Genomic DNA, 27,988 nt, shown 5'->3' on the forward strand with positions numbered 1-27,988 from the left:
CACCGGCGTTCAGTCTGGGACTGCAGAGCAGTGAGTAGCCGCACGCGGGAGGATGGGGCCGCTGTCCGTGCTGCTGGTCACCGCCATTCTCTACCGCCGGAGCCCCGGCACCGAGGCCGCCATCACCGTCACACTGAGCCCGGGCAGCGCCGTGTCCAGCCCGCTCCCCTCCGGAGAAGCCCCGGCGCTGGCGGTGCGGGCTCAGCGCCACAACCTGCTGCTGCTCTTCCAGCGCTACGGGACGAACAACCAGAGCCTGACGGTGGACGGCTTCCGGCAACTACTCCACAGCCTGAGCGTGCAGAGACTGAGCGGCACCACCGGCGACCGCCCGCGGCACCACCATCACCATGAGCTGCACCCGTCTGTGGGAGGCGCTGCGGAGCCCGGCCGGACTGCGTGTGAGGAGCCGGGGAGGCGGCGGCGGCGGCGGCACATCACCTCTGCGGGCATGACTACCGGGGCCCGGGTGGAGGTGAGGACCGCTGTGGAGAAGGGGCCGCGTACTGTGGGTGGTGTGCCTGGATGTGAGGACCACCATGGAAAGGGGGCCCTGTACTGTGGGTGGTGTGCCTAGATGTGAGGACCACCGTGGAGAGGGGGCCGCGTACTGTGGGTGGCGTGCCTGGACGCGAGGACCGCTGTGGAGAGGGGGCCGTGTACTGTGGGTGGTGTGCCTAGATGTGAGGACCACCGTGGAGAGGGGGCCGCGTGCTGTGGGTGGCGTGCCTGGACGCGAGGACCGCCGCGGAGAGGGGGCCGCGTGCTGTGGGTGGCGTGCCTGGACGCGAGGACCGCCGCGGAGAGGGGGCCGTGTACTGTGGGTGGTGTGCCTAGATGTGAGGACCGCCGCGGAGAGGGGGCCGCGTGCTGTGGGTGGCGTGCCTGGACGCGAGGACCGCCGCGGAGAGGGGGCCGCGCGCTGTGGGTGGCGTGCCTGGACGCGAGGACCGCCGCAGAGAGGGGGCCGCGCGCTGTGGGTGGCGTGCCTGGACGCGAGGGCCGCCGCGGAGGGGGGGGCCGCGCGCTGTGGGTGGCGTGCCTGGACGCGAGGGCCGCCGCGGAGGGGGGGCCGCGCGCTGTGGGTGGCGTGCCTGGACGCGAGGGCCGCCGCGGAGGGGGGGCCGCGCGCTGTGGGTGGCGTGCCTGGACGCGAGGGCCGCCGCGGAGGGGGGGCCGCGCGCTGTGGGTGGCGTGCCTGGACGCGAGGGCCGCCGCGGAGGGGGGGCCGCGCGCTGTGGGTGGCGTGCCTGGACGCGAGGGCCGCCGCGGAGGGGGGGCCGCGCGCTGTGGGTGGCGTGCCTGGACGCGAGGGCCGCCGCGGAGGGGGGGCCGCGCGCTGTGGGTGGCGTGCCTGGACGCGAGGGCCGCCGCGGAGGGGGGGCCGCGCGCTGTGGGTGGCGTGCCTGGACGCGAGGGCCGCCGCGGAGGGGGGGCCGCGCGCTGTGGGTGGCGTGCCTGGACGCGAGGGCCGCCGCGGAGGGGGGGCCGCGCGCTGTGGGTGGCGTGCCTGGACGCGAGGGCCGCCGCGGAGGGGGGGCCGCGCGCTGTGGGTGGCGTGCCTGGACGCGAGGGCCGCCGCGGAGGGGGAGGGGGGCCGTGCCTGGACGTGAGGGCCAGGGGGGGGGCCGCGCGCTGTGAGCGCTGTGCCTGGACGTGAGGGCCGCCGCGGAGGGGGGGGAGGGGCCGTGCGCTGTGAGCGCTGTGCCTGGACGTGAGGGCCGCCGCGGAGGGGGGGGGGTTGTGTTCTGTGGGTGGTGTGCCTGGACGCGAGGGCCGCCGCGGAGGGGGGGGGGTTGTGTTCTGTGGGTGGTGTGCCTGGACGTGAGGACTGTATATGCCTGACATCTTCTACGCAGTACTGAACTCTACAAGGGATCTGTCACCGCAGGGCGCACCACAAGCCGTACTAAATTCTGCAGGCTACTTGCGGGTTTTGATGTGCAATTGAAAATGACTTAGAGCCTGCAGGTCTGCATCAGAATCGGCAACTAGGGCTGGTGATACTGGGGTGGAATTCCGTAGCTGCCATGTAATTCCGTCCCGTCTGGAAGGTCCCTTTAAGGGGTGTCGGGGGCGGGGAGGATTTTCTTATTTTTCAAGCCTTAGTGCTAATGTGTTGAAGCGATCTCTCCGTTTAGTCGGGGCGTCTCTCGGACACTGTATGAATCGTCTCCACGCGGTTCAGTGTTGAACGGCTTCTTCCAGTTTATCGCTCACATGTTGGTGTCGGCTTTGATAGTATGAAGTATCCAATGGATAGCGCTGATCCCATGAAAGTAAATACAAAGTTAGTTTTAGCTCCCGTCACAGATCGCATCCATGAGGTGGGCTGAAACTACTCACCCCCATCCTCTGCGATGTCCCCCGATTAACTGGTCCGAATGGACCCTCTGGCGTCTTCTGCACATGCGCGCCATAGGAAAACTGGTGGCGCTTGTGCAGAAGAGAATATCAGCACCGGACATTTGAGAAAGCCAGGTTCTCGGCTACTGAAGGTAGCTGGTAAGCGGATGTCGTCACCCGGGACCGCAGTGAGTGGTCCCCGGGACTATCCGATAGCGGCCGTCACAGAAAAGTTTAAAACAGTAATATGAAGTCAGTTTCATCTCCCCTCACAGATCGGATCCATGAGGGGAGGTGAGAATGCTCACCCTGGTCCTCCACGATGTCCCGGTCTTCCAGGACATGACGGTCCCTCCTGTGCATGCATGCCCGATGTATGATGTCGTGCTCAGAGGGGCTTGCACCCCGGGAAATTTAAAATCCCTCTGCTCCTGGCTACCATGGCTGTATGAGGTTCCCAGTGACGTAATAGCTTTTATTTCCCCCTCACATATATTAGAAAGGGGGGATGAAATGACGTACCTAAGGCCCTTGGATTTATCTGCGGACCTTACCCCAGCTTCTGCGCACTCCCCCGTCGCCAAAATGCCAGATGCATGCGCAAAAGCTGTGGATTGCTGGGTAATTTAAAATCTCTCTGCTCCTCGCTACCAAATGTAGTCGAGGGCCTAGAGATTTTACGGCGGGGGGAGGGGGGGGGGTGCAGTACACGGTTATTGGTCACGTTATCGCCATCTAGTGGTTAACGGCAATCGCGTAAAAGGAAAGAAAAAGTTAAAATTTCACCACCTGTCACGGATCTTATTTGTGAGGAGAGGTGAAAATACTTACCTAAGACTTTTGGCGATGTCCCCCGACAGGATCTTGATCCGCGGACGTTTCCCTAACGTAAGTGCAGAAGCTAAGGGTGACCTGGGAAACTTAGAATCTCCTTGCTCTTGGCTACTAAAGATAGCTGAGAGCCAGCAGCAGTGACCGAGGGCCGCGGTGGGCGGTCTCTAGTCATGTGATCACCGTTATCCAATGAATAATGGCGATCACATAAAAGTTAACCAGTTGAAATGTAATGCTTCTTCCGGTTTGGGCCCTGTTGTACATTTGGACATAAGATTAGGGCCACAATAGGTATGTTTCTGAACACAGGATAAACAGGGGGATTCATTTTGGGATGCAAGTCTACATTCCTGTGTGTGCTGTACAAAAAAAACTGTTAAAATGACTCAATTACCAAAAAAAAAAAGAAATTTTTTTTTTTTTCCGTTTAGGTTCATTCAAAAACAGTGTGGTCAAAATACACAGTACAATCCTTGATGAATTCGTTAAGGGGTCTAGTTTTCAAAATGGGGTAATTTGTTGGGGTTCTCTGTCGTTTTGGCCACTCAAGGGGTCTACAAGTAGGCAATGGGGCCTAAATCACCTTCATGCTAAATGTCTGTTCTGAAAGCCACCGGCTGCTCCTTTCGGTTTGGGCCCCGTTGTGCATACAGACATAATATTAGGGCCACAATGGGAATGTTTCTGAACACGGGACAAACGGGTATCCATTTTGGGGTGCAAATCCTTATTTTCATGTGTAATATAGAAAAAAAAGTCTTTAAATGACGTATTTGCAAAAATATGAGATTTTATTTTTTCTCCAAATTGCATTAATTCCTGAAAAAACTGTGGGGTCAAAATACTCCTGCCCCCCCTCAGTGAATACATTAAGGGGTGTAGTTTATAAAATAGTCATTTGTGGGGGGGGGGGGGTGTCTCTATCATTCTGACACCTATGAGCCTTTGCAATCTTGGCTTGGTGCCGGAAAATAAAGTGTTCCTCAAAATGTTAGTTAATGTTAAATTTGTACGTCTCCTAAATGGTTAAAAAAAAGTTTTTGAAATGTGCGTCCAGAATAAAGGAAACAGATGGAAATAATATATCAAAAATGTGTACAGTATGTCTGCACATATTAGATGTATTACAGTTGAAAATAATTTTTTCAAAATGTTCCCAATTTTAGCGCCTTTAATAAATATACACAAGTTCTATCAGTCTATTTCTACCACCTAAATGAAGTACAACATGTGGTGAAAAAACAAGGTCAGAATCACTGGGATATGCAAAACCTTTACGGTGTTATTCTATGTTAAAGTGACACATGGCAGATTTCCAAAGTTTGGCTTTGTCACTAAGGCGCAAACAGGCCTGGTCACTAAGGGGTTAACATTGCGCCGTGTGATTTCGTTTTATTTTAAAGGGGTGGTCTCGCGAAAGCAAGTGGGTCTATACACTTCTGTATGGCCATATTAATGCACTTTGTAATGTACATCGTGCATTAAATATGAGCCATACAGAAGTTATTCACTTACCTGCTCCGTTGCTAGCGTCCCCGTTGCCATGGTTCCGTCTAACTTCGGTGTCTTCTTGCTTTTTTAGACGCGCTTGCGCAGATGCATCTTCTCCCTTCGGCTGGTCTTGGAAGCATCGGCGTTTTGGCTCCGCCCCCTTTTCGCGTCATCGCGTAGCTCCGCCCCCGTCATGTGCCGATTCCAGCCAATCAGGAGGCTGGAACCGGCACACGTCATGGGGCGGAGCTACGCGATGATGCGTACAAGGGGGCGGAGCCAAAATGTCGATGCTGCCGAGCGGAACCGAAGGGAGAAGAAGGGAGAAGACGGATCTGCGCAAGCGCGTCTAAAAAGGCAAGAAGACACCGAAATTAGACGGAACCATGGCGACGGGGACGCTAGCAACGGAGCAGGTAAGTGAATAACTTCTGTATGGCTCATATTTAATGCACGATGTACATTACAAAGTGCATTAATATGGCCATACAGAAGTGTATAGACCCACTTGCTTTCGCGAGACAACCCCTTTAAGTCCTGGTTCCTCATTGCTGATGATTTTTGTGTTCTGATGAAGATGAAGTCTTGAGCTGCTTGGACGTCTCCATCGTTTCCTTGGCTGTTTCCTGTCCCGTTCCCGTCTGTTGTCACGGTCTTCGTTTTCTTGATATGCACGTGCAGCCCCGGTTTCACTTCCTTTTAACGCTTTGTACCCGTTGTTGAAGATCTTGCTGCCGGCAGGCTGTGTCCTCTGCAGATCCAATTGTGATTATTCTCAGTGAGAGAAACCAAGTAATCTTGTAGATATACCTTTTAATGGCTAACAAAAATACATGATGTTACAGCGAGCTTGCGAACCTCTCGGGCTCTTCAGTTTGCAGTGCGGTTCTGCTTTGTCTGTCCCTCTATCGGCCATCAGCTTCTCCTGCACAGGTGTTGTTCCCAGGTTGCCGTGGATACGTCCTGTAGACATTCCATCCTACATTCCAGGCTCGCTCAGTAGGAATAGCCAGGGACGGCTTCTTTCTCTTCAGCCTGCAGGACCGGATTGCTGACCAATAGCAGGGCAGCATTTAACGGGGACGCACATAGGAAGCAAGCATAGAGAGAATTGTGGGAAATGTAGTTTCAAGCTTCATATCAGCAGGGATTCGGTGGCCATCTGGGAAAAGGGCAGTGTGGGGAAACATCCGAAATGGAGAGCGGGAAAAGGAGAATAATACCCGTAACCAGCGGTGTATAAACATGGCGCACACACCTTTTATATCTGGAATTTTTGAGGACTCTTCACAATCGGAGTACCCCTTTAACTCAAATGGATGTTTCCAGCTTTCCATAGTGTTGCTATGGAAAGCACAGCTGCGGCGTCCACGAGCGGAGAATCATAGTGGTCCTCCGCTCGCAGGAACTAAATTGCGGCATGCCGCGATTCTCCACGGTGAGCCTATTTGTCACATAGGCTCACCACAGAGAGATGACAGCAGCCCCTCCTCCTATAGCTGGCGATATTCCGTAATGGCCGTGGACAGGGGGCCTTAGTCTGGTATTGACGTACCCATAGGAGCTACCACAGCACTGGTGAGCTGCAGCTGTCACAATGGCGCTGCCCATGGAGAATCGCCCATGCCATTGCTATATGGGTATGTTCTGACATGAAGGGATTAGGAGCTCCGCTGGGCATACTGACACCCTGGAAGCGCACACCCAGCTTAGGGCTCCGCTCTTCTAACAGAAGGGGGAGCAGCTTTAACCCTTTCCAATCCAGTTTGTATCCTGGTTTTCCAACAGGGCTTACTCTTTTCCTGCCTCTTTTACCTATTGGCGGTGGGTTCCTTTACAGCAGTAATCTGTCTAATATTATTCTGTGGGTCAGTACAATTACAGCGATACTAAATTTGTGTTTTTTGTTTTTGTTTTTCTACTGCTTTTAAAGATTTCATTTTTTAAAAGAAAAAAAAAATTACTTTCTGCCGCTAGCTTTTAACCTTTAACTTTTTTTTTCAGTTGATGAGATTGTTTGAAGACTTGTCTTTTGCGGGATGATGTGTAGTTTCTACTGGTACCTTTTTTGGGGTACATCCAACTTTTTGATCTTTTTTTTTTTTTTATATTAAAAAAAAATCTTGGAGGCAGGAGGACCAAAAAAAAGCACAATTCTGGCATTTTGTATGTATTTTACGGTCGTGACGATCTCAAATACGTGTTTTGTTTTTTTCCTTACATTAAAAATGGGGTTGGGGGGGGTAGGAGATTTTGAAACAAAAATATTCTTTTTCTTATTGCAAACAAAAAAAATTAAGTCCCACAATCGATTGATTGCTAATACAATACACTGCAATACTTCAGTATTGCAGTTTATTTTAGTTTTGTTGGCATTCTATTAAAGGAGATGTCCCGCGCCGAAACGGGTTTTTTTTTTTTAAACCCCCCCCCCGTTCGGCGCGAGACAACCCCGATGCAGGGGTTAAAAAACCCACCCGCACAGCGCTTACCTGAATCCCGGCGGTCCGGCGTCTTCATACTCACCTGCTGAAGATGGCCGCCGGGATCCTCTGCCTTCGTGGACCGCAGCTCTTCTGTGCGGTCCACTGCCGATTCCAGCCTCCTGATTGGCTGGAATCGGCACGTGACGGGGCGGAGCTACACGGAGCCGCTCTCTGGCACGAGCGGCTCCATAGAAGACTACAGAAGACCCGGACTGCGCAAGCGCGGCTAATTTGGCCATCGGAGGCCGAAAATTAGTCGGCACCATGGAGACGAGGACGCTAGCAACGGAGCAGGTAAGTATAAAACTTTTTATAACTTCTGTATGGCTCATAATTAATGCACAATGTATATTACAAAGTGCATTATTATGGCCATACAGAAGTGTATAACCCCACTTGCTGCCTCGGGACATCTCCTTTAAGGCCTGTCATAGACGGGTTAATCAGCAAAAATCCTTGGCAGACCCTTCCTAAGGTCTTGCCTGCAATGACAGACAAATGGCACATTACGGTTAAAGGGTTCACTGTCTTTTCCTGTCATTCATTTGATCATGGTTACTGATGACGGGGCCTCTGCGCTCCTAAAGTTTGCCAAAACAATTTTCTAGTTAGCCAATAAAAGATAACAGTTCTATAATAATCTAGCTTGTTTTTAAATAACAGTATTTTATATTTCATAGTTTTTTCTGGCTAATATGGTACATATTATTTTGCTGTACACAAGTTGGGGGCGCATATTAACTTTTTCCACAACACTTCTGCCCTATTCAGCAATTCCAGCAACCTGATTGGTTGTTTGGGCTGGCCGATTCATAATTCCAGCAACCTGATTGGTTGTTTGGGTTGGCCGATTCATCAATCAGGTTGAGGGAATTGCTGAATAGGGCAGAAGTGTTGTGGAAAAAGTTAATATGCGTTGGGGACTGATAACAATCTTATTTCTTGGTCCTATGCCGGCTCCCATGAGTCTCATAAGCTAAAGTTATGAATTCATAGTTGCTGGGGTGCTGAGTCTGGAGATGTCACTCGCCTTCCTCCCGGTTTCTCTGTCCACCGTGAAGCCACTGCTCCTTGTATATAGCGGACTACTTGTGCAAGAGCTCATGACGTCACGACTAGTCCTATTCTCCATGAGCATGCCCATAAAGTAGTCCGCTGTATACAGTGTGAGCAATGAGGAAGCGGAGTATGAAGTGGCATCCTGGTACTCGGCGCTCGAGCTCCTATGAGCCATTACTTTAGCTTATGCTGCTTGTAGGAGCTGCTACAAGAGGGTAGCCCAATATACATGATGGGGGAAGTAACCCCTTTGCGCTCTAACTGTAACTTCTCTCACTTGGTTGCAGTGTTTAATCAATGCTTCCAGACTGCTGACGCTGCACGGGATGGACGAGAACATGCTGCTTGGTGTCAATGAGTTTGGCTACATATGTCCGGCAATTATCAATCAAATTGACAGGAAGTCCTGCCTGATTAACGCTGATAAAGAAATGGTGGCGGAAAGTAGCCAAAAAGTCTACTCCAAGAAAGTGGGTAAGAATCTTAGAGCTTCACTCTGGACTTTCTTCCTGGTGTAGAAGGATGATTGTTGTGACTTCTCTGAAGGGCATCTCTATTTTGTGGGGTTACTTTCATTAAAGTGTGCAGGGATTGCTTTATAATTAACTTCTAGTTAATTGTAATAGCTGAACTGCCTTAACAATAGGTAAAAAGCACGGCACTCAGTAGAATCTCACTTCCTGCCATTTCTCTGAGGGCTCAGTCACACGGGCACATCGGCATCCGGACGATGCGCCCGTTGCCGGTCATGTGTTCTTTCCTCCTGCGCCGCAGAGAGACGGCCGTCTTCAGGTACGTCCCTCTCCTTCCTGCAGTCACACGGCCGCATCGCCGCCGGTGTATGGATGCCGATGCGCCCGTGTGACTGATCCCTGAAGCTGTAGACTCCTGTAGTCTGTTCTTAGAAAGAGGCATATACAGTAGTGCATCCTCTACCGCTGTCCATACGCTTATTCCCAGAATGTCTCCACAATTACAGAATATTTTGTCCAAAAGGTTCACCGCTCTGTGTGAACGTTGGTCGGTCGCCCCTACGTGACATTGTTGGACATCCCATTTAAAAACCAAAGTTAATATGAAGTTAGACTCATTTTTGTGCTTTTTAATGGCCTCTACTTTGGCTTTCACAAGATTTCTGAGTCTGTGGGAATTCGCCCTCACAAATGTTCTATTAGATGCGTTGGCATAGATGTTGAGCGAAAAGGTCTGGTTCACGGTGGACCTTACAATTCATCCCAAGGTGTTCAGTGGGGAGGACGACAGGTTCTTCATCAAACTCCACAAACCATATCTTCCACATACCTTATCCTAAGGAAGGGTTGGAAAGCTCGCAATAACCATGTATTTTTGTTGGCCGTTAAAAGGTATCATCTCTACAAGATTACTTGGTTTCTCTCACTGGGAACAATCACACTTTCCATACACCTTGCCTTGTTCAGAGGTCACGGTAATGCTGGTACATGAAAGGGCTGTCTCCGTACTGTTGCCACAAAGTTGGAAACCTAATTGTCTCAAATGACTTTGTACTCTAGTTTTAACCTTGTATTGGAAATTAGGAACCCAGCCCAAACCGTACACATCAGACTGCCAGTTACTAAAACGGGATTCATCCTTCCAGAGGACATCTAGATAGATTTAATTTGGTATACATGTAACCTGTTTCAGGACTTGGCCATTGTGCTCCGTGAATTTCCATGGTCTACTGATTTGTCTGATGCTCCTAGACTCTTCCACTTGACAATGGTTGTACTTAAAAGGGTTTTCCAGGCAGTCCTAAAGGACTAGACCTTTTAGGGATTTTACCCATGTGGTAGTTTTACTGCCCTTTTTTTTTTCTAAATTGGAGGGGCAGAACCTTTTAATCCTGCGTTGTACTTCTGCCATCAGCCGGGATTAACGCCAAGAGGACCAAGCGCCGTAAATTTTACAGCACTTTGTCCCTTAACCCCCTTAGTGGCATGCCCAGAAAATCTCCGGGGCTTGCTGCACTGACCATGCAGTTAAACCCCGGAAGATTTCCGTGGACAGCTCTAGTGCTGAAATAACTCATTAAAAAAAATCTACTCTGTGAGGCATGACATGGTAATAAAAAACCTGCAACTGAAGGGGTTAAAGAGTTAGCAGCCACCGCAAAGACTCACCCTCAGAATGCCATACATCAGTAATCATGAGTTGCTCTACACTGCGAACTTTGTATGATTTTGACATTTAAACCATTTCAAAGAAAATGTCACCAGCCTTGAATGTTGTGATTATTTTGGCTTGCTAATGTTTGGAATGTCTATTTGTACAAGGAGTCAGTGGAAGATTTCTTTCCCAGCTCTGCCTCTCTCCTGCCCCCTTTTCTCACATTTATATATTTTAATATAAAAAGCCTGTTTGGCGTAGCCGAGGCCGGCATCGCCTGCTCCTACCGCTCACCCTGGACTCCACCGCTCCTCATATCACTCATAACCCTCAAGGCACGCTGCCCGTAGCGTTTTCTCATCTACTCTGGGATATCTCTGCCAGCTGTCATCCTGCCCCCATGAGAACACTACTAGACCTTGTTCATTATAGGATGTGAGCCCACCAAATCGCCACATCATTTTCTACACTACTGTCATGGATTTTCTGTTAGGAGAATTTGATTTGTTTACCAAGGAGAAGACAATCCTAGATCTCGTGTAGAAGCAATGGGCCCTCAGGAGAAATACAAATCACACCAGCCTGTTGCGGTATCAAATGATTTCTAATGTATTCAGATCTGCATGTGGTTTATATATCCTAAATGACATCACAGGAAAAATCTATACATCCCAAACCAATAAGAATGCATGATTGGCTACAACTAGAGATGAGCGAACCTACTTGGCCGCGCCCCTTTTTCGCCCGAGTGCCGCGATTTTCGAGTACTTCCGTACTCTGGTGAAAAGATTCGGGGGGCGCCGTGGGTGAGTGGGGGGGTTGCAGCGGGGAGTGGGGGGGGGGGGGGAGAGGGCTCCCCCCTGTTCCCCGCTGCTACCCCCCCGCTCCGCCACGCCTCCCCCCCGCACCCCCCGAATCTTTTCACCCGAGTACGGAAGTACTCGAAAATCGCGGTGCTCGATCGAGTAATTACTCGAAACGAGTTTATTCGCTCATCTCTAGCTACAACTAAAATGATTAACATAAGTTATACCTTTTAAGGTGTAACAATAACATACAATGAAACCGTTATGTCAGTGGGAAGGCATGCAAGGGAGGGGGTCTGAGGGACCACCTTATCTCTGTTCTGTACACACTGGTATATACAAAGGGTTACCTTTAACCCCTTCACCACTTATACTAGCAGGATGCTTTATCTTCCTAGTCTACAATCTAATAGCCAAAAACAATTAACAGATATATCGATCTACAATATTCTTAACATTTTCTGGAACGGCTTTTGGTGCAGATCTGCAGCCGATTTCACTCCTGCATTTTTAATTTATTTGAAAGGGTGAAATCGGCTGCAGATCTGCACCAAAATTTGAGGCAATCTGCTGTGATTCAGCGACGTGTGAGCATGACCGTAGAGTATATTTCATACCGGAGTACCTCGGCGTGCAGCTGAAAGGTTGCTTTGAATTCTAAAACTTCTACAGAAAAGTTTCTGAATGATTTTAATGTGTTTTTTTTTCTCCCTTTTTTCCCCTTCTCTATATTGACAGCCTGGATTGGTGGTTTTATAGCCATTACTATTATCAGTGTACTCTCGTTACTGGGGATCATCTTGGTTCCTCTTATGAATAAAGTCTTCTTCAAATTTCTGCTAAGTTTCCTGGTGGCCCTGGCGGTCGGCACCTTGAGCGGAGATGCATTCTTACACCTTCTTCCACATGTAAGTCATTCCTCATGCCGTGTCATGGTGACGTCCAGCAGTAGGCATGTCTATAACAGAATGCAGAACACACGGGTGATTTTACTACTATGTATATAATGTGGATCACCTCGTATGGAGTTGTGTGGGTGCACCTAGCATATATATGGTGGTGTCTTCAAAATGTTACCTGTTATGTACGTGTTTAGCATGTGCACACGGGCATAACCTTAGTCTGCTCACATGCCGTGATGCTTTTATAAAAACAAGACCTCTCCAAGAAGGAAAGACGGAGAAACGCCTTAAAACCTGGCCTAAATGGATCCCCTACAGGAACAAATAATTCCCATCCCCCATTTATCAGCCAAGCTACATATCTCCATATAACACATTCCTCGCATAATGATGAGAATGGATCACCAAGCAGAGCCCCCAATTCCCTTTGTTCCTTCCTGCCCTCTACCTTTGTTAATCTTTTGATATTACACGTGAAACTTACAATGTGGATGATTGAACATGTTGGTGTTGTGTTAGTTACCCCATTCCCCCCTTTTTCCTTGTGTACCCACTTTTTTTTTTTTGGCCAGCAAAAGTGTTGCAGTGAAATATTATTTTTTCTTTCGGGTTTCACAGACTGATATCGCACTTCCTTGTGTAAATACAGCCTTGGGCTTCTTTCCCACGAGCATATATCAGCTGGCTATTTTCAGGGCGGCTGATATACAGTGTGATCTGATGCATTGGATTCCAATGCATTAGATCACATGGTCGTATTCCTGAGATGTAATAGCGTCGGGCGTTTTTTCACGTCGGGCCCAAAAGATAGTCCTGGAACTAGATCTTTTGGGCCGGATCCATCCCTCTGCTCTTCTCTCCACCCCCTTTCCCCCTCGGTGCAGGCTCACCTGTCCTGTCCTCCCGGCTTGCTCTCTGCAATAGGAGGGGGCGGGATGAGGGTGGAGCTAAGCACCAACCTGTCTTGCCTTCTCCCGTTGCTGGCTGTGGCCAAGGGGTGAGATGTGGGCGAAGCGCCAGCCTTCTCCCCGCCCCTTGTCCATAGCTATCAATGGGAGGAGGCAGGCCGGCGCTTAGCTCTGCCCCCTCCCATTGCGAAGAACAAGCGGGAAGGAGAAGAGTTTTAGCTTCCCCCCAACGTAGCGTATAACGGCCGGCCATAAAAACGATGGCCTATATACGCTCGTGAGAAAGAAGCCTTAATCATAGCTTCTTGGCTTCTTTTACAAGTTCTCCACTAAACAAGAGCATGTTCAGTAACTCCAGCAAAGCTGCATTGAACAGCATACATAAATAAGTGTGAAGAAGCTTTTGAAAATGTAATATATAACTTTTTTTCCCCTCCTCCTTTAGTCCCATTCCAAGCACTACCACAGCCATGGTGGACTTGTGAATAAAACCCATGAAGATGAACATGAAGAACATGCGGCCTTAGATGCAACTTGGAAGGGCCTGACGGCGCTGGGGGGTCTCTACTTTATGTTCCTGGTGGAGCATTTGCTCACATTGATCAAGCAGTACAGAGACAAGAAACAGACGGTACATCTGCCTGACCCTTCTATGGTTGCGGTACTTTATTTACAGGCTGTTGGGTGAATTCTCCTCTGGTTTGTAGCCGTCTTACTGGTCTCTTTGGGGTTTGCTGAAGTCCATGCACGTGTTTGGAAACCATCCCATTCTCTTATATGGAACCGATTTTTCCGTCTTCAGAAATGTTGCTGTGTGTGAATGTAACCATAGTGTGCGGTCAGGATTACTAGCGGGTTTACTGCTCGGTACAAAACGCAGATTTCTTTTGTATAGCTAGTTCAGTGCCTACACCAAGTTGGCTTTTGTCAATTGGAGCGCATTTACATGGATGAGTGTGATATCTGGTCAAAGAACTTGGGCCGACATACTTGCATAATGTGAAAAATCGTGCATCATTTCCTATGATAGCAAAAAAATGCACTCTCATGAAAACTGCTTTACTTGCCCCCCCCCTTTTTGCTCCCATAGAGCAAATGGAATCGCCCAAAAATAAAACCTGCTGCAATTTTCCTCTCGCTATGAGATGAATTTGCACGTGTCGATTCAGCCTTTACACTTTCCCCGTGCAATCTCTGCATCTTGCAACGTACGAGATGCGGGAAAATCGCCGTTCTAAGTACACCCTTACAAAAAGCAGAGCGAGGCGGACAACTGAAACTGATGGCAAGATACATCTGAGCACCGGCTGTGAGCCTGCAGGTAAACTAGCAAAGGGGGTCTTTCACTAACATTTTTGGTAGTATCTAGAGATGAGCGAGCATACTCGCTAAGGACAATTACTCGATCGAGCATTGCCCTTAGCGAGTACCTGCCCGCTCGGGAGAAAAGATTCGGGTGCCGGCGGGGGGCGGAGGGCGACGGAGAGAAGGGAGGAACGGAGGGGAGATCTCTCTCTCCCCCCCTCCTCACTCCTGCAACTCACCGCTCACCCGCGCTGGGACCCGAACCTTTTCTTCCGAGCGGGCAGGTACTCGCTAAGGACAATGCTCACTCGAGTAATTGTCCTTAGCGAGTATGCTCGCTCATCTCTAGTAGTATCCTACGAGAGAGGAAAAGGTTTTAAAATTAGAAATCCCCGGAGGTAGAGAGCGTATGGCTGTTTTACCCTAATATGGGGCACTAACCATTACTCCGAGGAGAGCTGGGTGCAGGGTTTTATTTTGATGGATTTTCACTCAAGGCCCTCCTTGTTTTATCCAGTCACCATTAATGACTCTTTTGAATACAGTGTTGCTCGAGTAAGGGTCCGATTACACCAAACGCTTGTTGGAACGATATCTGAGTTCGCTCGGGCCGCCTGTTTATACAGCAGATACAGCGCTGGCTCGTTCAAACAAGAAATCATTCAGTCATTCACATCTGTCTTATAAGGGATGAGAACAGAACGAGCGCTGTTTAAACTGAACGATGATACGAGCCTGCGTAACAACCTACAGAAAGGGAACCATTTATTATTCATCATTCAGTTGTTGATGCCTTTAGACTGATCATCATTCACTTTCTCTCGTTCCATGTAAAGGGGCCTTAAATTGGAGAAGCCATTGAAAGGGATGAAAGAGGTTAATCTGCTTTGTTTTCTTGTGGTAATTTTATCTTTAACCCTTTGCAATCCAATTTTGGATTCAGGGTTTCCTAGGGGGCTTTCTCCTTCTGTCATTATACAATGGCACCATCTGCTGGTTAGAGCCAGTACTGCGCTATGGGGCATACTGGAGAGGCCTCCGACAACAGAGCGGCCAGTAATATACAGTAAGAATACCCTGCCGGACGTTTTCCGACATCGGAGCTGTACAGCCTACAATCAGAATGTCTGAAGACATCAGTGGATTGGAAAGGGTTAAAGGGAAACTCGTAGCTTGATGATGCTGCCTGATCTATAGTGTGTGTGTGTACAGATAGAATATAACTTGTGTTCATTCACATCTCTGCTCCATCTGGTCTTAGGGGTCCGGTTGTCAGAGCTATCAGTGATGGACAGCTATGTGTGGATGGCTGTATGCAGAATTGGCTGCAGTGTCAGTCGCTGATAAGGCCGCCCACTGGACCTCTAAGCCCAGGATAAGCGGAGATGGATATAACTCTGGGACTGGACTGAATCTGCAATATGACCGGTTCACTTTAATTCATTTTTCTCATTTTAGAATCAGAAGAAAAATGATCCTGAAGAGGAATTGGAAATTAAGAAGCAGCTGTCAAACCATTCACACGTGGAAGAGAAGGAGCCGTCGGAAATCGCTTCCCGTGAGTATAGCCATGTTACATTCCATCCGTATGCAGAGTATTGGCTTACGGCCAAACACAGCGGGGTTCTCACAGTAGGCGTCTTCTAATAAGCTGGCTGCCTAAAGCTGTAGAAGATGAGAGCGCACACAGTAGCACAGTATGGCGGTATTTAATATAAATGGTCTCGCAGTCCGCTGCTGAATCCGGTCTTGACCGCATCCGGCGACCCTGCATACCTGACTCTCTTCTCTGTACTGCGGATGGTCGCGGTGAGCCGCTGTCAGATATGCGCAGTACAGTTTAGGTTTGTTTTTCCCGCACCTTTCCGCAATGTCCATTGCGGTGGAGCCGCGGGTTGGACAGTTTCCATTGGTTTCTTTGGATTGGGGAAGCTTTATAGCCATTCTTCATGTGTTTTTTTTTTTTTTTGCTGTTCACTGTACAATATTATAAAATGTTACTAAGGCATTCGTGTCCTGAAGGGACGAGGATCTTGTTCAGGCCGGCCGTGTCCAAGGTAAGTTTACTTTGTCCTGTGTTGTAATTCCCGGAATCGGTTGTGGAGTTTCTATTGACTGGACTTTATCCTGAGTATATAAACTCTGCTGTTTTCAATCAAAGCAAACGAGTCATCCTCTGTAACTCAGACCACTAGTTCACTTAACCCCTTAATGACACCGCCTATTTTGGCCTAAAGGGCGCAACGATTTTTGGTGGATTTTAATCTCCATTTTTTCAAAAGCCACAACTTTACTTTTCCGTCAATGCAGCCGTATGAGGGCTTGTTTTTTGTGTGGCGAACTTTAGTTTTTATTGGTGCCATTTTGGGTACATAGACTATTTTTTGTAAAACGTTTATTATTTTGTTTTTTTTATGACCGCAGGGAGAGAAAACGCATCAATTCTGCCATAGATCTTTGTTTTTTTATTTTTTACAGCGTTCATCATGCAGCGTAAAATTACAATTTTTTTTTTCTGTGGGCTGGTACGATTACGATACCAAAATTCTTATATTTTTTTTAGACCCTTTTTTGGAAATTGTTTTTTTTTTTTTCTTTCTCTGAATCACTGCATTCAAAGTCCTATAACTTTTTTTTATTTTTCCATGGACTGAGTTCTGTGAGGGCTTATTTTTTGCGAGACGAACTGTAGTTTTCATTGGTACCATTTTGGGGTACATATGGCTTGTTTTGATCACTTTTATTGCATTTTTTGGGAGGCAAAAGCTAAAAAAAAATTAGCATTTTTGCCTTCGTTTTTTTTACGCTTTTTGCCGTGCAGGATAAAAAAACATGTTCAACTTATTGTACGTGCCGTTATGGACACTACCATACCAAATATGTGCGTTTAAAAAAAAAAAAAAAAAAAAGCCTAATATGAGAGCCCAAAAAGGGTGTTTTTTTTTTTATTTTTTGCACATTATTTATTTATTTTTACATTTTTTACAGCATTGCACTGATGATCGCTATGATAAGGCATTGCAGGACTTCCTGCAATGCCTTATTGCTTATATAGCAATCACAGGCAATACAGGACGCCGGTATCTGGCGTCCTGTTGCCATGGCAACCAGCCGGGCTCTCAGCGATTTATATCGCGAGAGCCCGATAACATCACAGAGGGAGCATGCTGTGAACCCTTCCCATGCCGCGATCTACATAGTGACATATAAGGGGTTAACAGCAGGGGTGCATATCCAATGCACCCCTGCTGTTGCAGCGGGAGGCCGGCTATGAATGACAGCCAACTCCCGCTGCCGGATAGTGCGAGATCTCTTCTGATCTTGCGCTATCCACATGACGTAAGGGTACATCCAGTTGCGGAAAGTACCCTGCTGCCAGGACATACCCTTAAGTCATGTGGATGGAAGGGGTTAAGTATCCTTGTGTGTAGAATGTATTTTCCTGCAGTGTCCATCAATTTGAGAGCGAAATTTAAAGGGACCTTTTTTTTTTTTACCCAATTTGACACTGAAAAACTGCTGCCAGCTCCTAGTGGGTGAGGGTAGTCCATCGTTTATTTACAACTTTTAAATGAATATGCATCATAATTTCAGATTGTATGAAAACACTGAGGGGGTTAATACTTTCACAGGCTTCAGGCCATTTACAACGGACTTCAACAATGCACCGCTCTCCAATAATAGAAGGGCCGTGAATCTGAAACGGGACAAGATAAGTGAACCTAAATTTCTATTTTTGCTCCATCCATAAACCCAGATCACGAAAGCTACACAGAGGGCGAATTACAAGATGGGAATCACTTCCAGCCCGGACAGCCTGATGCGCCAGAGGAAGAAGAGGAAGAAGTAATGATCGCTCACTCCCATGATGAAACTAGTTACCGGGAATACGTGTCTAGAGGATGTGAAAACAAATGTCATTCCCACTTTCATGACACGCTAGGCCAGTCTGATGACCTCATTCACCATCACCATGACTACCATCATATCCTGCATCATCATCATCACCAAAATCACCATCCGCACAGCCATTCGCAGCGCTACTCCCGGGAGGAGCTGAAAGATGCTGGGATCGCTACGTTGGCCTGGATGGTAATCATGGGTGATGGACTTCACAACTTCAGTGATGGCTTAGCAATTGGTGAGTTAATTATTGCTGCTTGGTGGGCGACTTCTTGCTTTTCCATTTATCTAGGGGCAAAAGAGACGTGAAGGTTAACAAAAAAATATAAAATAAAAAAATTGCCGGCTCTTTCATAGAAAATACGTTTTGGAAGTTCATTTATTTCATTAACTCAGTGATTACCATAGTGTTTTTACGTTCTGCCTAAGTGGGCTGTAATCCCAGGGGCCGTAAAAACAAGCTCACTCTGGGGGTTAAAGCCACGTGCGCTGTGGACGTGGCAAGTAAATAAAGTCAATGAAAGTAAATAAAAAGTTAGTTTTGGATCCTTGAGAAGAGCTGAGAGTACTTTTGTGATTGTTCATTGAAGTCATAGCAGAATTGCCTGTTTTTTTATGAATGAATACAGGTTATCGCCTTCAATGAACAATCACAAATATTTACGCAATGACTTCTCATTGATAGTAAATTTGGAGCGCTCCAACCCACGTTCCAAACCAAACGTGAACACGTTTTTCAGTGCACATGCCCACAGAAGTTACATCGTCATTTAATGATTGGCGTCCATCATGATTAGAATTTGGTAAGTGCTAGAGATGAGCGAGCATTGCCCTTAGCGAGTACCTGCCCACTCGAGAGAAAAGGTTCGGCTGCTGGAGCGGGAGAGCGGTGAGTTGCAGCAGTGAGCAGGGGGAAGGGAGGGAGAGAGAGATCTCCCCTTCGTTCCTCCCCGCTCTCCCCCCGCCGCTTCCTGCCCGCCGCCGGCAGCCGAACCTTGTCTCTTGAGCGGGCAGGTACTCGCTAAGGGCAATGCTCACTCGAGCAATTGCCCTTAGCGAGTATGCTCGCTCATCACTAGTAAGGGCCCTTCCACTATAAATGAGGTTAGTGTATATTTATATGTAAGGAGCTTGACAAAGGCATGTGTACACCCCGAAACACGTTCCAATAAAGATGTATTCATTCTGAATCCTGGAACTATACGCTCGTACCCAACGAGCGCGCAGGATCCTTCTCCATTCCAGGAAGATTATTATTTTTTTTTTTTATAGAAAAACACCTGGTTTTAAAATGACATATTTGCAAAAATATGAAATTTTCTTTTTTCTCCTCTAAATGGCATAAACTCCGGAAAAAAACCCACTGTGGGTTCGAAATACTCCTGACCCCCCCCCCCCCCCATCCCTCAGTGAATACATTAAGGGGTGTAGTTTTTAAGATGGGATCATTTGTGGGGGTATCTATCATTCTGACACCTATGAGCCTTTACAATCTTGGCTTGGTGCAGGAAAACAAAATGTTCCTCTAAATGTTGATAAGTAATGTTAAATTTGTATCTCTCTGAAATAGTTTAAAAAAAAGTTTTTCAAATGTGCGTCCAGAATAAAGTAAATAGATAGAAATGTATATCTCATCAAAAAGTTGTACAGTATGTTTGCACATAGTTGATATATTGCAAGTGAAAATGTGAAAAAAAGGAGTTTTCATAATTTTTCCAATTTTGGCGATTTTAATAGAATTTGTGTAAATTTTATGTCTGTTTTTACCACCTAAATGAAGTACAATGTCGGGAAAAACAATGTCAGAATCTCTGGGCTCCGTCAGGGGTTAAAATAACAAAACCAATGCCAAGTGTTAATTCCAGACCCACCACAGTAACATTGTAGTTCCTGCTTACCAATAGTGGACTGGAGTGTATTGGCTCCTCTCCTTCTAGAGCCAGTATAGTACAGCATGTACATAGGTGTTGCAGGACTGTAGTCGCCGAGCAGCCGGCACCAGGAGTGTCCAGAAACTCATTTTGTTCCTCGAAACTTGCTTTTAAAATTTGGCACCTTTGTGTGCAGAGTTCTTCTCTCTGCGGACTCATGGCTGCAGTGGCTTAAAGGGTTCTTCCCAGAATAGTACGTTTCCTCCTATCCGGGGGGGGGGGGGGGTCCACAGAACAGCAGCTCTGAGGCTTCAGTTAGGAGTGCAGCGACGGCCTTCTCATTTCAGTGGAAGCGTTGGAGATAGGTGAATTCAAGTGCCCCGCTGTTTCTGGTGGTCCCGTTGAATGGATTGGCACCGCGTGACCACGACTACATTCATTACTGAACACTCCGGTACCCCACTGAATAACAAGTCATCTATCCTGTGGATGGGGAATTACTTGCTATTGTGGAAAAATCCCTTTAAGGCCATTTACAAGTATTTTGGTCAACATTTGTAAGCCAAACTCAGGAAAGGGTCTGATACGTAGAGGAGCAAATCTTTCCATTCTAGCTTTCTATGTAGGTTTTATTCTTGGTTTTCGCCCACAAATGCTGATCCAGAATACTGCCGTGTGAAAGTGGCCGAACCGTGGAGCTCACCTACTCGAGCGCCTCGGCTGTAGGAAGTGGGCGGCTTGTAGCTTCAGTTTTAGCCCAACATTAGGGTGGTTAATATCTCTTGTAGAGCACATAAATGATTCTGATGACCCCTCTTCATATTGCCTATCTCCATATACAGGGGCAGCATTCACCGATGGACTTTCCAGCGGCCTAAGCACTTCTGTGGCAGTTTTCTGCCATGAACTACCACATGAGTTGGGTAAGACTAAGAGTTATTGTTATACAGACACGTATGTTGTAGAGGGGCTCCACGAAGCTAAAGAGCATTTTTAAGTGATCCTTCAATGATTGTGACCTCGAAATTTAAAAGTGACAGTGGGAGGTGCAGGCAGAACCTCCAATGTGAATTGTCCCCTTCTCTCCCCCCCCCCCCCCCCCCCACTTGCCCACGGCTGAATCTCTTGTTTACCCACCTTTACACAGAGAATCATTTGGGGCAACAATTGAATGGAATGGCTTCATGATGGAGGATTTGCTTGTGTTTTCATTCATTTATATTATGGGAAAGTCCTCTTATGTTCTACATTAAAGGGGTTGTCCCGCGGCGAAAGTGAAAAAATTTTTTTTTCACTTACCCCCGCATTCTGCCCTGTTAAAAAGAAAGCATGGGTTAGTTTTTAAAAAGCACATTGCGCTTACCTGCATCAGCGTTCTGCAGCTTCTTCTTTTCTTCTTGTGAAGATGGCACCGCTGGTCTTCTCCCACGGGGGACCGCAGGTCTTCTCTCATGGTGCACCATGGATTTTCTTCTCCTTCCTTGCGTTCCATTGCCGATTCCAGCCTCCTGATTGGCTGGAATCGGCACACGTGACGGGGCGGAGCTACGATGACGACGCGGTGACCAGCTCTCCGGCACGAGCGGCCCCATTCACCAGCCAGAAGACCGGACTGCGCAAGCGCGTCTAATCACGCGATTAGACGCTGAAATTAGACGGCACCATGGCGACGGGGACGCTGGCAACGGAGCAGGTAAGTGAATAACTTCTGTATGGCTCATAATTAATGCACGATGTATATTACAAAGTGCATTAATATGGCCATACAGAAGTGTATACCCCCACTTGCTTTCACGGGACAACCCCTTTAAGGTTAAATAACATTACTGTGAAGATTTCCAGCATGCTTTCCCAATAGTAGACTCCTTTTATTAAGTATATACTCGAGTATAAGCAGAGTCAATACGTTTTGCCACAAAAAACTGGTAAAACTTATTGACTCTAGTATAAGCAGAGCTATACTCAAGTATATACTGGGTAAAAGAAGAAAAAAACCTCCATACTCTCCTCCCAGCCGGCATCTGTGTCTTGGGGGCGGCGTAGTAAGCTGCTAGAATCATCCCCGCTGTTCTCTGCTCAGCTCTGTCATTTCCCGCCATCAGCGCTGTGATAGGCTGTGAATGATCGAGTTCTGGCTGTGATTGGCCGGCGCTCAATCCAATCACAGCGCTGACGGTGGGGAATTTGAGAGCTGAGCAGGGAGATGACGGCAGGGAGAATTCTAAAGCAGCTTGCCGCACCGCCGCCAGGCACACAGACGCCGGCTGGGAGGGGGGGATGGAGTTTTTTTTTTAAACCCTTCCCTGACTCGAGTATAAGCCGAGGGTGCTTTTCGCCACAAAAAAAGTGCTGAAAAGCTTATACTCGAGTGTATACAGTATTTTTCTTCCTCCTTGGTGACGAGCTTGTCTATCTCTGTAATGTGTAGTCTTTTCTGAATTGGTTTGTCTGGTGTTGGGGAAAAAATGTAGGAATTCAGACTTAAAGGGTTTGTCCAGGGCTTTCGGCTTGGGTCCACCTCTCAGGATCCCCTCCAATCAGCTGTTCTCCAGGCTGGCTGTTGGTGTTGATGGTACTCGAGGCAGATCGTGTTGTCCGGATTGCTACTGCAGGCACAGATCACATTGAATTCCATGGGAGGTATGCCTGCAGTACCAACCTGGGCTGCTGCAATATTGACAGCGCCGTCTGCATTGACTGTGGACCCCCAATCAACTGATCTTCGGTGATACCGAGCAGCAGACTTTCACAAATCAACTATGTATGAATGTGTGCCTTCTCCTGAGGACCTGACCTTTCATACAAAGTAATAGTCCCAGACAACCCCTTTTGAGATTGCTATGAACAAATGTATTTTTTCCCCTTTGGTCTAAATGGTGATTTATTTTTTTCTAGGTGATTTTGCAATCCTGTTGAAAGCTGGCATGACTGTACGACAAGCGGTGTTATACAATGCGCTGTCTGCCATGTTGGCATACCTGGGGATGATCACTGGCATTCTTATAGGCCACTATGCAGAAAATGTTTCAATGTGGATCTTTGCTCTCACAGCGGGGTTATTCATGTATGTCGCTTTTGTTGACATGGTAAGTACCTGTAATGATGAAATGAAGCTTGTGTTCAGGTCTCTTAGGTCAAACATCAGAGTCGACAAGCCAAAGGTGTAGGGATTCAAAACAAAGCCCTATACTTGCAGGCATCAGGAAGACACAAGAGCTAGCGCTCAGCTGCCCATAAACCGTCGAATGCCCTAACATCTGTGCTGAGAAGCGTTAACGGGGATTTAGTTTTAGTGGCATGACGGACGGCCTGTAGAATTATGTATGAATTGTGCCTGACCTCGCATGAAACTCTGTCTTTAGGTTAATTGACCTAGGTCGTAAGGGGGGGATATCTTGTAATTGAGAATCTTCACCCGCAGTTTTAGGCGTTTGTTCAAGGGCTTGTCTCACGACAGATTTTACCTCTTGTGCAGACACCCCAGTCGTGGCTCAGTCCTGAGCACCACTGCTCCATTCACTTCAATGGGACCAACGGAGATGGGGTAGGTAATCAATAGTTAATCGTTGGGAAACCATCGGCCGATCAGTTGATTGGGCGCCCACTGTTGGCGCTACGATACACGGGTTTCGAAGTGGAAGCAGTGGCTCTGACCCCTGTGTTGTGACCGATGATGGTAATTGCAGGTGCAGCTGTCATTAAAAATCAATGACCCCGCAACTGCAGTCACAAGCGCCGGCCAAGGGCTTCTGCTCCCACACCTGTGTATTGAGACACTCGCCATGGGCACCCGAGCTGTAGGTCCCAGATCAACTATTGATGACCTAGCTGGAGGATACATCATCCATAGTATTTGTGCTGCTTTAACACGGTCTGAGTTCCCAACTTACTTTCAGCAGGTCGCATTAGAGACCAAATAAGTGTTTCTATTGTGGATTATCCTACATAAAGGCCGTTTTACAACTTTTTATACAATCTTCAAAGTTGTGTGCAGCTGTAAAATGCTGCTGGTGCAATAAGGGCTGCATCCAAGGGCTGCTGGTGCCAAACCCAGTAAGGGTTTACCAGAAGAGTTGTGGCCTGCTGTATTGGATTCTGTATGTACAAAAGTATTTCAGTACTTCCAGCAGTGAATGGAAGGGGAAAAATCCAGGACCAGGAAGTTAACAAGGAGAAAGCGGAGGATGTGGATTAAAGTCTAGAACTTTTTGTTTCCGCCTATTGTTCCTCTGGATCATTTGGGGGAGGGGGGGAACACCCTTAATGGCCATTTACACTTAACGGTTGTTGCGCACAATTGGTTCACACGAACGAAAAGCTCTAATTGATACGTCTAAATGTAAAGCCATCGTACACTCATCATTTACTTCTCGTTTATCGCTCAGTTTCAACTGCTGGTTCGTTCTCTCCTCGCTGCGTCTAAACGCTCTCCGCTCAGTGTGTCGCATTGAGCGAGAAGTTGGCGATGATCTGCCCGAGTGTAAACGACTAGCGGTGATGTCACCCGCTCGTGCGCTCACTTAGACAGTCCTGTGTAAATGTACCCTCAGGCTGAGTGTTTACTGCGGACACTCAGCATGCGCCTCTCATATCAGCTGCTGGGCTTTAGTGGAACAATAAAAGAAACGGCCCTTCTTGCATTTTCCCCCACAGTCTAACATGCTGATTATGTTTCTCCGTAGGTTCCGGAAATGTTGCACAACGATGCAAGTGACCACGGCTGCAGTCGCTGGGGGTATTTTCTGTTACAGAACGCAGGAATTCTTTTAGGTTTTTTCATTATGTTGGTCATCTCTATAGTCGAACATAAAATTGCCTTCACAGTTAACCTATAACACTGGGTTATGTTGGTCCTGTTTGTCCTCTCGCTGTAGACTAACTTATGTATGTGTTTATTTAATTCTTTTATGCAGCCAGCATGTAATGTATATTTTATACTACTTGTAGCACTTAGTAATGTCATCAGCGGTGCAGTAACACTAGGAGGCCGCCCTCGCGCACAGCGTCGGCAAAACAACGCCATTTTACTGCCCTTTTTCGTAAGCTGGGTTACCGCGCTCAACAGCATTTTTTTAACGCGTCCCATCGTTGTGATGAGGTGCGTTTTTTAAAAATGCGAAAACGTGGCAAAATAAATCAGACCGCGCTGGAAAATGGTGGCGTTGGAAAATTCAAGTGCAGGTCTGTGAGGCCCCATTGAAGTCGATGGGAGCGCCTGTGTGAGAGTGGCCTCAGGATCTGCCTTAAAACCAAGGGTACTTGTGCCAAATTAGAACTTCGTCACTTGTATGTACTGTATGTATTGAGCTGCTCTGTTTATCCTCTTTAGACACGTTGTCCCAAACCTCTCCGGTAGATCTGTTGTTTTTTCCATAGGTACTAATGTTCTTGCGTTTCTATTCCAAAGGCACATGCAAATGCCAAGTAGTGGTCAGCTTACATAGCTGTGGGGTATGGGGGGGGTATAAACCTAGTTTTGTAGATATGAGAAAGGGAAACAAAGCGCAGAATTCTACGTTCTACACGGTGGTCTTGCATATTTCGATTTCTCCTTCCATGCAAATTTCCCTTGAGTCCCTAAAGAACACCACAGGTCTGCTGCAGGTCAGTATCTTAAGGGGTGGTTTTGCCTAAAAATGTTATCCCTTATCCACATGTCTTGACAACTGGGGGTCCTGAAAAGCCCTGAATGTATACAGCGGTGGTCGAGCATGCACGCTGCCTTATAGTCATTGAGATTGCTAGAGGTGGTAGCGGAGCGCTTGTACGTGGCCATCTATGGCAGTCCCGTTAACATGAATGGAGCAGTGGTGCCAATCGCTTCATTCATTTGGGGATCTTCAGGGCTGCCATTTTTGTGAAAGGTGGGGGGGGGGGGCAGCGATCAAGATGGTTTTCACCTATCAAGTTAAAAGGGAATAACTAATTTTGGTGGGAAAACCTTATAGAATATCTCCAATTTTGAGTTTCTGTGGCTGTATTCAGTAGTAGTGGTACCGGTTTCTGGTGTATGTGCCTTAAAGGGGTTGTGCCAAGCTATTTAAGTTTTTTTTTCCCTATCCACAGGATAAGGGATAACTTCGGTGGGGGTCTGACTTTCCCATTGACTTCTGCTGGAGTTCCAGAAACAGCATAGGTCACATCATTCAGCTGTTTCGAACCTCCCGGGCACGGCATTCAAGGTGTTGTGGGTGGTCGGTTCCCAAATTCCCTCTGGGACTTTGGCATCTTTATAGGTATGCCATAAAAGTCTTGAGATGGGAATTGAGCAGTGATGGAACACAGGCTATAATCAAATTCAAACGCTCGGCCATCTTACTGGCAGGAGGCAGTGCTAAAAGTGCGAAACTTTCATGTTGTGTTTTTTTTAAAAAACAAGCCTTGTTTAGCAAGTCCCCCCCCCCCCCCACTACTAAATTTTTTATTTTTTTTTTGTTCGTCTCACCCCACCTCACATGGAAACCTGTAAGAAATGCGCCTCCCCTACCCCCCCCCCCCCCCCCCAAAAAAAAAGGAATAAAAAAAATAGACACCTAGAACATGATGCGTTTGGGCAGAAAAAACTGTTAATCCAAAAAGATGCCAGAAGGGAGAGGCTGCCACAGAGACAAAAATGCACTATTTCATACCCTGATATTGTCTTGCGGCTAATGTCTGGCTGCTTTACTTTTTTGAGTAAAGATATGGGTGAGAAAAGTAGAATTTTTTCCTAAACTGTAGGATGATGTACAGCAGTACTGGGTATTAAATAACTCACCATTGGCTTTAACAGCATGTCTGAGTATGTCTCCTCCTCTTCCTCCTAACTACTTTCATAGACTTCATAGTGCAGTATGACTTACGCCCCCCCCCCCCCCCCCTAGAGAACCTCAGTGGACAGTAAGTTAGGAGGATGTGAGACCCCCAGTGGCCAGCGCTGTACAATGATTTTTTTTTTTTCTCAAAAAACATTTTAGTTAACTAGAAGTAGTACAAGTTACTTTATTCCGCTGGCTATCATGGAGGCAGAGGTTCTATGAAAGCTAGTGATCGTTTCAAGTAAAGGATTAATGTGTTGGCTTTTTCATTAGTTTCTGTTGAGCCCCAGACAAAAGTTTTTGTAAGTACAAATGCTTTTTTTTTACGGGAGCCGCTATAGCAGTTCATACTGTGGCCCACATATCCATTTCTTGGGCTCCCAGGGTCTGGGAGGAGGAAGGGGCTTGTGATGCACTGTGATCAGATGTGAGCATTTAAGGGGAACCTGTGGGGCAGCAGGGCCTAGTGATACGCTGTTTTCAGCAATCTGTCACTTACACCCCATTTACACTGACAGATGATCGCTTAAACGATAGTTTGAGTGACAGTTTTGAGTGATCATCTTTGCATATTTTATAGTAGGTAAGTACCTACTATACAGCCATGCAGGCACAGTGGGACACTGCCGCTATCTCTAGCCTGAACACTACAGCTGTTTTGCATAAGCAAACGGCTTATTCTCTGTGCTTACAGCCCGTGCCCCACTGTGAATTCACTGCAGGACACAGGCACAGAGAATCTTATCAGTGCAGCCGGCTGATAACAGCCTGCTTTCCTGGTAACAGCTGATCACTCAATTCTGGCAAGCTAGAATTCAGCGATCAATGACTCATGCATGAAAGCCGCACGATGTCAGTGCATTTAGACAGATTCTTTTGAGCGATTTCTTGTTTAAATCAGCCTTTACACTGAACAATTTAGTGGTTTTGCAAATCTTGCTTTTGAAATGTTGCAGGCCTGGAGAGGAGTCCAATGAAGCTCATGAATATTCATATATGCACCCTTCCCCCTCCCTGCAGATGCTGATTGGCAGGTCCTTAGGTGTCTGTGGACATCTCCAGACCAGCCCTAAAAAATTCAAAGTTTTAAGATTTTCAAAACCACTAAACTGTGTGGCCAGGGAAGTATAGGGGGGCGGGTGGGATCAGGGAA

At 47.5% G+C, this 27,988-nt stretch overlaps 1 protein-coding gene across 1 annotated transcript; it reads left to right on the forward strand.

Annotated features, from left to right (window-relative positions):
• On the forward strand, positions 1 to 27,988 carry SLC39A6 (solute carrier family 39 member 6). Its single transcript, XM_066579220.1, has 9 exons — positions 1 to 475; positions 8,504 to 8,690; positions 11,888 to 12,057; positions 13,405 to 13,590; positions 15,723 to 15,822; positions 18,022 to 18,405; positions 20,881 to 20,961; positions 22,934 to 23,124; positions 24,721 to 27,988. Exons 1-9 carry the CDS (start codon positions 53 to 55, stop codon positions 24,871 to 24,873), a joined length of 1,875 nt encoding a protein of 624 aa, XP_066435317.1. The 5' UTR covers positions 1 to 52; the 3' UTR covers positions 24,874 to 27,988.

The sequence above is a fragment of the Eleutherodactylus coqui genome, chromosome 9, assembly GCF_035609145.1.
Source record: "Eleutherodactylus coqui strain aEleCoq1 chromosome 9, aEleCoq1.hap1, whole genome shotgun sequence".
Taxonomy (NCBI): Eukaryota; Metazoa; Chordata; class Amphibia; order Anura; family Eleutherodactylidae; genus Eleutherodactylus; species Eleutherodactylus coqui.